Source organism: Pygocentrus nattereri, chromosome 12 (assembly GCF_015220715.1).
Source record: "Pygocentrus nattereri isolate fPygNat1 chromosome 12, fPygNat1.pri, whole genome shotgun sequence".
NCBI classification, from domain to species: Eukaryota; Metazoa; Chordata; class Actinopteri; order Characiformes; family Serrasalmidae; genus Pygocentrus; species Pygocentrus nattereri.
Genome location: NC_051222.1, coordinates 27,651,021 through 27,663,063, shown reverse-complemented (window position 1 = coordinate 27,663,063; position 12,043 = coordinate 27,651,021). Strand labels below are relative to the sequence as shown.

At 40.5% G+C, this 12,043-nt stretch overlaps 1 protein-coding gene across 4 annotated transcripts in view; it reads right to left on the bottom strand.

The window, feature by feature from the left end:
• The window catches only part of itga6b (integrin, alpha 6b), a 48,230-nt gene extending 36,513 nt beyond the window's left edge, over positions 1 to 11,717 (bottom strand). For 2 of the 4 annotated variants that reach the window (XM_017721790.2, XM_017721793.2), the window contains exon 1: positions 11,410 to 11,717. In XM_017721790.2, coding sequence (XP_017577279.2) covers positions 11,410 to 11,582 — 173 coding nt within the window. In that variant the 5' untranslated portion in view covers positions 11,583 to 11,717. Of the gene's footprint in view, positions 1 to 1,146; positions 1,150 to 2,947; positions 2,954 to 11,409 lie in introns of those variants that run through there. The other 2 variants (XM_017721794.2, XM_017721792.2) reach the window with 2 other exon arrangements.
• Positions 11,718 to 12,043: the final 326 nt, after the last annotated feature.

The window sequence follows — 12,043 nt, the reverse complement described above, 5'->3', positions numbered from 1 at the left end:
CACTACAACATGAAAAGCAACACTGCTGTCTCTATCACCTTAATATCACAGGGACCTAAACACTGCTTCTCAGTAAGATTACAATAATGGCCTAGTCTAGTTTGGGCCTACTAACTTTTGTCATCAAATTGTAGGTGAAAACACAGCAATTCTGATGGAATTTGCAGCGATAAGCATCGCAGACTTTGGAAGCGAATAAATTTCATGCGCCAAACTTTGCATTAAAGTCCACTTTTGTTAGTGAAACACACCTTATAACTTCAATGTGAATGGGTGGGGGCTAAACTGCTGTACCTCTGTAGGGGGATTTATGTTAACGCGCTGGTTTTCATGACATCAGAACAACAATTATTGAATTTCAACACTTAAAAACGGCTGTTTTGCCAGCTTAGTTTCCATATGCGAACTTGGGAGTGAACAGTACATTTTAAAACCTAAAAAAAATCTGTTTCAATTCAGTCTCCAATGAGAAACTGAATTGTTTCAAGCATGAATTATTAACGCCTTCACCTCAAATCAAGCAATAAACCCTCAGCTTCCTTCTCCTACTACGTTAGACTTCAACACTGGCTGCAGTATGCATTTCATTAAATCATGTTTAACAAAAAAGGCATTTCAATAAATCAGATTACTGAACTGAGGTCCTTGCTGACCTTAGTTCTCCGGTACATGTGGGGTGATGGATGGTGACATTCCAAGAAATCACATGCATTCAGATTACAGTCACAAATGTGTTTTTGTTGTATCGTACACACTTAAACTAGACGGTTCTTTGGTAAAGAAAACAGCTCTGTATAAAACCATGAACACTCAAAAAACCCTTTGCATGATTAAAAGTTTCTTTCATCTTTTCAACCCTTTTCAAAAAAGGTTCTACACAGAACCACATACAACAGATACACCATCAACCTGAAGAACCCTTTCACAATGCAAAGAATCCTTTAATCATACAAAGGGTTCTTTAAGTGTTCATGGTTCCATTTAGAACCATTTTCTTTAATAAAGAGCTCTTGAAGAACCTAATTTTGGTTAAAAATCAGTTCAGAAATATTTAACTATATTAAGAGTTTACTCATTTTTTACTGTTTTGTTTACTATATACTGAATGCAGAGTTACTGGTAGGAAATATGTCAAATTCTGTTCACATTCTGGTTTTTGCACACAAATTACAACACTTGACATGACAGGATGGTCCTGTCTTTACCTACAGCATACTCTAGAACAGCCTGGAAAATCTCTAAGCTAATGAATTCACATTGCTGGCATGACTACTATCAACATTTATTTTCTCTGTCTCCATGCCTGCCACCAACTCTGAGTCAAATGTATTTACAGTTTTATGACAGTTTGAAATGCGTACATGTTTTAATCTTCTCCTCCAGCACTAAGCCACACAAGTGCCGCGGCACAAGCAGCGAACCAGAACTGCTCCTAAGAGTTATGTAGGAAAAGCTGAGAGCAGTCAGAATTTCAGTTTTCTTGCAATGGACAACCTGTAAAAGATCAGTATAAACAAGCTCAAAACTTTACACTTTAGCTTTATATATCTTGGGCCACCGTAGGCTATTAAACTTAAACCTGAGCACTCTAGTAACTGAACGATAGAGCAGCTCCGCCCCTGGTAACTGGTAGCAGCACTCAATGTGCAGAACAGCGACTGGGAAGCATCGCCACAGCGTTTTATTTAGTTGAACCTTTATCTGTACCATAATTACATGAGAATGTGTTTGACAGTGTTTTAAGTTATACTTAGTGATGTGGTATTTAGTCCATGTCGTGCCGCCTAAACCAGGATCTTCCTGTCTTCCTTCCCCCTCTACACATCATTTCTATTTCCAGGGTGATAATTAGCCCTATTTGGAAAGAGGTCTTTGAAATGTTTGATTTAGTGCAAAAATATAAAATATTAGATTAGTGCCTTTTCACAGTATCGTTCAACTCCACCATCGCTCAGCTAGACTTAAAGTCTAACATACAGAATCAAATAATAATGTAAAACCCCCAGCAAATGCCAAAGACTGGGCGTGTACCACTTTCCTGCTCACAACAGCTGGAAAAACTGAGAATGTTCCTAATTCAGTCTGCTTCATTTGATACAACAGTAACCTTTCTCAATGTCCTTCAGGCAGGAGCCAACATGTGAATGCTTGTGTTTGCTGTGGAATGCTGGAATGCTTTAGCATTAGCTTAGCAGCCATATATTAGAGCCTAGTTACAGTAGCAGCGGCTCTCCAGAGGGACCTCTTACCATCTCCACTGTAATGCGGCAGCACAAAACTGAATGTTCTACTATCCCTCACACTAGTCGAGTATATCTTAAGTCTACAAAGAAGCCGACGGACAGGAAGCTGAGTGAATCAGAGGAAGGAAGAGGAGCCCGTTTCCACACTGACTAGCCCCCACTGCACCCTGGGATATGGGCCAGTGTACATATGGCCACGCTGAGGCTGAGGTTTTGGGGTGGAATTTGTTGCTATGACTGTATTGTTCCTTTGTTGTTCACAGCTAAAGCAGATTATGATGGCTGTTTATTATTGTTTGAGCACATGAGAAGGAAACACCAGTGGATACGCCAAACGTACACAAGCACACACAATCATACTGTGTATTCTATATGAAAGATAATAGCTATATGATCTTTATGATCTTATATGATGATTTCTATATGATCTTTTTAGAGAGACCACAAAAAGAAGTACTTCTGGGTACACAGGTACGACAAACATGAACAGATTCAAACATTTGGTTGGTGTGCTATACCACTGTTTGATTGCTAAAAGTCTCTAGAAAGTTCTCTTCCAAATCCCGCTCATTCATTTACTTGCACGTTCTCTTTCTGAACTATCTAACGACAACTGCAAACATTATAATGTTCGTGTCTGTCTGTGTTTGTCCCATCGTTGCACTCTGGCCTTTAAGGACATTTTAGTAAATGGGTCTTTTAACCTCTTATCCTCCAGGGTATATTTTGAGTTTACATAACCAAGTCATAAGACAAATTATTCAGTAACTGCATGAAATAAATGTACATTTTTATTTTATTTATTTATTTTAAAAGTTCCCCTCAAATGAACAGAAAATGTGTTTTATGATTATACACATATTGCTATATGCTCGCAATTTACTGCTGAAAGCCCAAAGTCTTAGATGCTCTTTGTATCATTTTAGAAAAATCAAAAGTTTATAGCCACCTTCTGAATGTAGCTTATGAAATATGAAAGTTATGAAGAATACGCCGAAGTGCATTTTGGAACCACCGGTGGTCTCAAGGACTTGAAGAGGTTAAGGCACTATGCTGACACACTGAAAGGTTCTACAGCCTCAAGTCATTCACAGTGGTCTGATGTGAAATGGTGCACTGTAGAAACTTTCTGTATGCAGATTTTTTACAACATATTTTACTTTACAATATAACACATGATCTTCTCTGCTATCAAAAATGACCAATACACGTTTTTTTTATTCTAATTAAAAAAAAAAAAAAAAAATATATATATATATATATATATATATATATATATATGTTTTCTCACTGGCTGAATGGAAATTAACTTGAGCACTTTTAATCAATATAATCAAATAAACATTTCCCCCCCGTAACATTGTTATGAGATTAATAACAGTAATATTGGTGTTTGTGTTGAGCTGCTAGTGAGCAATGCAGAGTAAAAGGGGAGGGGTGTAAATACAATTCACTTCTGTAAATGTTTACATGCTTGCTCACCTACAAAGGCAAAAGTCCAATTTACTTCCACCTCACTCACATGGAGCAGTGGTAACGCCGCGGACCGTCGTCCATAACAGCAATGGTTTGAACCTCGGACTGGGCGTTTCTTCAGTAGCGACTGTGTTTTTTGTGGGTAGGGGCAGTCGTGGGCTGGAGGTTAGGGAACTGGCCCTGCGACCGGTTCAATCCCCAGTGTCGACAGTCCATGACTGAGGTGTCCTTGAGCAAGACACCTAACCCCCAATTGCTCCCTGGGCGCTGTATGGGTTAGGGCTGCCCACCGTTCTGGGCAAGTGTGCTCACTGCCCCCTAGTGTGTGTGTGTGTGTGTGTGTGTGTGTGTGTGTGTGTGTGCGTGTGTATGTGGTGTTTCACTTCACGGATGGGTTAAATGTGGAGGTGGAATTTCCCCGTTTGTGGGATTAAAAAAAAGTACCACATACCTTCCATTAACGTTATGGACCTCCTCCAAAACAGGTGAAAATTACATTCTATGGCTTCTGTGAGAAGACTGCCCAAATTGTGCTTGGTAGACTTTTCACATAACATTTTTTAAGCCACATTCAAACCAGATCCTTAGCAACAAAAGCTACATTTCCGTTGCTGTGGTGTAGCTGAATCAACAATGCTAAACGTTTCTGACAGTTCCCATTATGACAAGCACCAGCCCAAAATAATCGCCTTACAAGCTGTGCCAAGACTGGCCAGGGCACAGGCAAGTCAAAACCAATCGATTACGGAGGCCAAAATCTGCTTTTATGAAAGCTTATGAAAGCTCTTCTCTCTGGGGAACTCTGTGCCAAGTTTTGATCCTGATTTACAGCCTCAACATTCTTCATGCCTGAGATTTCCCTGTCATCCGTTTTCGTGTTGCTTCAGCTTTCGGGACTGGATGTAGCCACAACTTTCAGCAAACGTTACACAAACTTTGTGGCCTGTGGCAACAGTCTGCAGTGAACGGGGCTCCAGGGAAAGCCCAGCACTCCAGCTCTCAGGCACGGGCCGTGCTTAACCCAACCCTGACTTTCAATAAACATGTGCCAATGCATGCCGCACGACTTGCACAAAGGAAAAACGTAGAAGGGAAATAACAGAACAGAAACAGTAGGCCTATATGTACGGAAATAGATGACCTCTAGCAATAACACCTGCCTTTCCTTTCACTCTTCCATTTCCTGAGTCTGACCCATGCTCTCGTTCAGTCTCTCTCTGTTTCTTGAGTCATGTACGGTTATAACATATGGAAATCCCAAAAAAAGTAAAGCACACACCCTAGACAAAAACATATATTACTGACTCTCAAGCAAATGAAAGGCAAACAAAACACTCTGAACTAGAGCCTGACTGATATTTTGGTTATCAGATATTATTGGTCGATACTGATAACTCTTTTTTCGGTATCTGCAAAAGCAATTGCAGGTAATTACAGTCAATTTCCAGTCGTGGCACGCCCCAATGTGAGTCACATATTGTTAACCCCTTAAATGGCCAGGCCCAAACTTCTATTACACACTTCTATAACCTACGAACAGCTCAACCAGTTTGCATCGAAGTCCCCGAGTTACTGAATAATAAGCTTTAGTATATAAAAAGGGGTTAAATACAGCATCCACATACTCAAAAAGTTTGTCATACATCCCTGCTAAAGAACCTTGCAGTGGATGCTTCTAAAGGAGCCAGTGAAACGTGCGGGTTTAAGAAAGAACCTCCACATAAGGTTCAATAACCATTTAGGAACCTTTCTTTTTAAAGGAAGTTTGATGTAGTATGTTTGATGTAACACAATGTCAAAGTTTTAAAACATGCCAATCACTCCTCGCTCCACATATGGACACTAAACTGCATAAACAGTATGTTTTGAATTCATTGTTTTTGTGATGTCACAAATGTGATGAACACATTTGCATATCATGTAAAGGGTAACGGGTGTTTCCACATTACATCAAAATCTGAAAAACATCAAAAAATGGAAAGATGAGGTTTTCTTCCGACAGCAGTGATATATCCCTCTATTCAGCATACAGTGATGTAGCACCGCCCATTCATAGTGAAGTTACAAGGACTGTTTCGAGGTACAACATAGAGCATCCAATCAGAACAATCTGATTTTTTTTTTTATTATTTTTCTATATTTTTGAGCACAACAGCTGCTTTTTACATTACATGAGAGTTTTATGATAAATGGACCAACAAAAATGCTACAAAATTGCTTGGAACTATTTCTTTTTACACTGACTTGCATTAAAAGTAAAGAGTGTTTTTGCCTTCTCCTGTAAAATTACCATTTTGGAGATACTTGTTTTCCTGTGATGATACATCATCTGATCACCTTACTGTCTTGAAGTCACACTAATAAAAAAGCCTGTTTAATTATAAGGAATAAAGCTATGGTTGGAAAACAGTCATGTAAAATGAACTGTGAATGTTTTTGGTCCACACAAATGTGGCCCTCTGGGAAAAAGATAAAAATACAAGAAAAATGTAGGATATGGGCCCTTTAAGAGCGCGTCAACGCCTAGAAAGCCCGCAGCTACAGGTTTTCAGTGTTCGTGCTGCTTTGTTTGTCACTCGCTCTAAAGAGCAGCAGAGAAAATCAAAGAGAGGTATTTGGTGACAGTGCCCTGCAGCTGAGTGCGCGGCGGTGTGTGCGCACTCACAGTGGCTGCTGGAGGGCTTTAATTCCGTGCGCCTTAGCCGTGTTTATGGGCTTATTAAAGAGACACCCATGCTGTAGTGGACATGTTGGAATCTCTGTCTCCACACTGACTCACAATAACACAAATATGTTCCTGCTCACTGACAGACAGTCTCTCTATTTTCTCTCACTAGCTGTGACAGGATCAGGAATGCTGCACCCAGCTCACACACACACACCACCCCTCCCTGCAACACGTACACACCCCAGAGTGCCCTGCCCTGGCCTGCAGGTATAAGACTCACTCTCTTCAGCGCACATACTTACTTACCTGGAGGGCACACCTTTGCAACTGACGGGCATTTCAGTAAGCCCTCCAGCCAGCCAGCTCAGCCTCGCCCTTATGAGGCAGTCGAGGATATGAGTCAAGAGTCTACACACACTAACATCGCTATTAACCCCTTAAACCGCAGACTTATTGTTCGATTTTTCAACTTAATGCTTATTATGAAGTAACTGCTAACTACTACATAATCTCTCTGGACAAAAGATTACTTGCATGCACACGTTTTTTTGCAACGCGTGGTTACGTGTCCCCTTGCTTTGATGACAGCACCTGTTTCATTAATGCTTGTTCAGGACTGGTGGAATTTGGTGACATAAAAAATTACAGTAGCAACAAAAAGCAATGCATTCTGAGAGCACTCAATACCTTGAAAACAATCATTTGAATTTGAATTTTAGCAACCTGAGTAAATTAGAATTAAAAAAAAGTTATTTATCAGGTCAATAAGCATCAATGTGCTGAGAAAAAAGCCTAATATCAGAATAAAATAACACATTAATACAGTAAGTAGTGATATTATGCATGTTACAGTCCTTCCTTCGGTTAAAGCAGGAGTGCTGGTGATGGAATTTAACAAACCCATGTGATGGCTGGAGCTACTGAGGAGAAACCTGGAACCACACCTTTACTCTACTTATGTTTATTTGCATCTATTCTGATGTTATATGGTGTTTGTACAGGCCCAAACACACTGTCAAGATAAATGGTGTGGTTAAGTGACAGACTTTTGCACAGACTTTTATACCTTTCAACATTTTTCTAACACATTTCTATAGAAATATATGCAAATTAATCTTCAGTCCAGCATGAATTGTACAGCTTTTAATCACACATGAACTCATCTTATGTTAATTAACTGACTATAACTGAACTCTTGATGGATTCCTGAAGCACTGAGCTCTATTACCAAGGTATTCTGAGGTGTTGATGCAACTGCCCATTATTTCTGGTAGGTTTTCTGCTGTTTTCAGGAAAACAGGATCAAAACTGTTGTCTGTTGAAGCTGACAGTACAGTAATGGATGCAGATCGGGTTGATGAACGCTGCATTTGTTTTTTAAGAGTTAAGAAATGCAACTTCAGCCAATTTACTTATTCATCCCCCACAAATGAGGCATACTTAAGTGCTTGATGTCTCCATGCTTTGTACCCAAAGCTCATGTCTAGAAGGAGAAGCTCTATTATAGGTTTTTTACAGCATGCAGTAAAAGCTTCAGCACAACACTCTCTGCCACAGGGCACCTTGTTCTCAAATAACACTCATGAACTTTAGGCACAACACTGTTTGAAGGATAAGCAAGCGTCAATACTTTGTGTACACACAAGAGGTCATGCAAGAGGTGGTGGCAACAGGGAGAAACTTTTACTTCTTTTTGAGCATAGCTGTGAGGAAAGTAAAGCTTTTAGAGGGTTTAATTTCATATAATACTCCTGGTTCTATTCCTGTACTGCACTGTGATAGCTCACACATCTCATGTTGGACTTTTAGCATTTTATTTTAGACCAAAAGGAGCTCAAAATGCAAAGAATAAAGCTTGACAAACTTAAGCTCCTATACTGATAGACGATGGACCAACTAAGAAGTTCTAAGGAGAACTCGGTGCTTTTTGGACCTTGTGATCTTTACTTAAAGTTGCACTTTGCACATCTGGTGACCTCTCTGGTGGAATGTTGTAATAACATGAGGAGTATTTGAGTATTTAAAGAAGTCAAAACTTGGTGAATCCGAGGATGTAAGTGAACTATCTACTATTGTCATCATATCCAATTTTTTGCATTTCAGACCTAAACATCGAGCTGGGCAGGTCTTTTGGGCCTGTGCGTGTGACGTTCATGCATAAATATTTATGACGTGGTGAGAAAACCTTCCGCCATACCTCACCTTAAAAATACTTTTAAATGATTATTTTAGGTTTTACAGTTCGACTCACTCCAGGACTCACTAACGCTACTTCTTTTGATGTAAATACGCCTCTTGCATTCATTCTTTTACTGAAATAACAGCACGTTTACTTTAGTGTGCCTTCAAGCTCCTTTGCACACCTCTAGTCATGACACAGTGTTTTTCTCTCTATCCCTCTCTTTCTTTCTCTCAGGAAAACAGCAGGTTGGCTCTGGCAGCTTCTCTATCCTGTTGCCCGTTTGTAGGCTTCAGGAATGAATCACAGCCTTGCGCACACATTCCTTCACTGCGCCTGGTGCTAGTGCCTCAAACAGGGCTATTTGAGTTTATTCCACCATTTGAAACCATTAGACCGTTAAAAACCTAACCTATTGTCATCGCTGGAAATAAAACTGGACTACCCTTTAAACCTTCACCCCTAAGGATCTGTATGTTTCAGTACCTCAAATTACCCAACTTAAAGGAGTGGTTCAGCAAAAAAACCCAAAATGTACATATTTCTCCACTTACCCCAAATGTAGTTGCTCAGCTAAGATATGCGTAGAGTCCAAATTTAGATTTTTTTTACTTTAGAACTGGAGTGGCAAGGCTAACGGTGCTAACAAACACTAGAATTCAATTGCCACCCAAATAGCCTGGATCATTTCTGTGAAAATACATCACAGAATTTTCTTTCAACCCAGATAAACTGCGTCCAGTTCTTTATTAAGACTGTGCAAACCGGTCTTTGTGGTTTAAAACACAGTAAAACTTAGAGTGAACTATTAAAATTAATAACATGGTGGGCACCCATTTTAGACAAGAGGGTCTGTATTCACAAACCACCTCAGGAGTAGGAGTGCTGGTCTACAGTCAGTATTTGTCAAAATTAAGAATGAATCTGCTTTCTGAATACCAGCCCTGATGTTGTCTGAAATGGCGGAAGCAGTGAAGTTTTGTTCATTTTTAAAGTCCAAAGTATGTCAGCTGGGCTCTAAACCACATCAGGAAGTCTATGCATGATAATGAAGACCTGGCTGCAGTTTGAGTGGGTTAAGAGATGGTTTGGTGATGCATTTTTACAGAAATGATTTGGGCTAATTGGGTGACTATTCAGCTCTAGTGTTTGTTGGCAACTTTAGCCTCAGAGCTCCAGTTCTTAACTAATAAAGAACAGATAGAGATCTGGACACCAAACGTGTCTTGGCTGATTGATTAAATCTAAGATGAGTGGTAAAATGTATAAATGTGACTTTTCGATAAACTTTTCCTTTAAATATTTGTTTCACAGTAGATACTAAATAATAAGAATTAAGAGTAAATCCTAGAAATAACAGGAATAATGAGGAGGCTGTATGGTCATGTGAAGGCGTGCATGCACTTGATCAGGGTGGGGTTCAACAGTGAAGGCAGATGAACTGATTTCAGTGATGCAATGCTGATTAAAGTGATAAAGGTCTGAGGCTGTAGCGCAAGAGCTACACATCAAACTATCCTGCAGTTACAGGGCTGCTACTTCCAATGAAATAATGACTGCAAGTAATGAGGTAAGAGTCGCCAGCATCTCCTCTAGTGCTGGGAACTGCAGTGGAACCCTTTAGTACATCCAGCATCTATCAGCACAGACTTGTCGTGCACTATTCTTCACTTTCAGTCTAAAAGAAAATAATAAAGCTCCAACGTTAGCAGTGTGAGCGGCAGCAAAGCAGTTCAGGAGCTGAACCGACAGAAAAGAATGAAATTTAACCCCAAAAAGAGAATCCAAAAGCCTAAAGTGGACCAGAGAAGACTTTCTTCATAGTTACACGCTATCATTTGAAAGTGGGCCTGAACGATTAATCATGTTTATATCGAAATCACAATTTAAAGGCGTGCAAGAGCTGCACTTTTTTAAAAAATGGTAGCTTACAATGATTAAATAACATCTTAGGTTTTAAGTGGGAAAATTTAACCTAATAACACACTGCTTGTGAACTGCCTGTAGACACATTAGACCAATCAGAGGCCACCAAACCTCCATGACTTGTGACATCACAACCATAACTCACTGGCAGTCTGGCCCGTTACATTACACGGGTCAAGCCTCAAGGCAGAAAAGGCGGTTATTCTCGTCTTCCTGGCAAAAAAGGTCTCATTTTATAGAAAGTAATCACAATTTAAATCTTAGATGCAACATTAGTCAGGAAAATCACAATTAGATATTTCCCCCAAATGCTCAGAAAAGCACAAATCAATCAAAATTGGACATGGAACTGCATGGAATGAGCAGAGGTTCATTCCCACATGTGATGCTGCACTTTGTCCAGCAAAATTAGACATATGTGGTACCAGACTTTGACGAAAAACAATGAATATGATCTGCTTTTTAGCATACAATGTCCTGTCCGGTGTGTAAGGCATCTTTTCAGCATACAACAACCACCTTCAAGAATAATGGGCCTTTTAACTTTACTAAGGCAAATCGAAATACCATCTAACACGGTCATATAGCCAGAAAATACTGTGATACTGAATTTTAGGACTACTGTCCAGCCCTAAATAGAGCCATAAACAGTGTGGCCCTACTTGGCTGCACCTCCACATGTTGTGTTTTGTTTTTCTCTCTCCTGCTGTGGGCTAACCTGTCAGCTCACTACAAAACAGGATAAGCTGAATGACTGCATATCAGAAAAAGAGTCAAAATAGGTCTAAACATTAACACACAAACTTTAAGGCATGCCCCAAAGGTCGCCCTCCTTCCAGTCCTGCAGATGCAGCCTGTGTCTTGGCGATTTATGGGGTCAAACAAGGAGAAAACTGAGCCAAAAAACACAAGCTTACATTCTCTTATCCGCCGGGACCAGCTGCCGGTGCATGGCGAGGGAGAAGCCGAACAGGCTGTCCGCATCCCCTCTTTTCATGATGACATTCGCCGTGTCCAGGTTGAAAGCCCAAATTAGACTGAAGTCCATCAGACACAGCAGCGGTAAGGTAAGAGTCCAGTGAAACGCCATGGCAGCTCTGCTCCGGTCTAGCTCGGCTTCGTCTTTGGTCTTTTTGCCCCCGTTTCGTCCCTTATCTGTGGTGCTGATAGACCTCGCAGGCTGAGATGTGGCTGGACGTTTTTGCTGGTGAGAAGACCCGCCTGAGTGACTCCACCCCGCAGCCGGCAGCTGGGCTAGCCGCGCCTCTCAGCCTACCTGTTGGGTCTTGGGGCGGGTTATTCGCTTTCGTGAAACGAGCGTGTGTTAAAGGGGAATTTCGCTCATTTTCCAACACTTCTGAGTAATTACACCGTTAAGATGTCAACGAAGTCATTCAGGTTGGTTTAAATGCTCCTCTATAGAGCCAGACTTGTTCACAGCGGTGGTGATGGGAACCAGACGTCTGAAGAGTTTCAAGGGTCACAGAGCTCCTTCACAGAAAGCTGTATCATATAAATGGTTATTAATGCGTTGTCTGGTGACCAAAGACA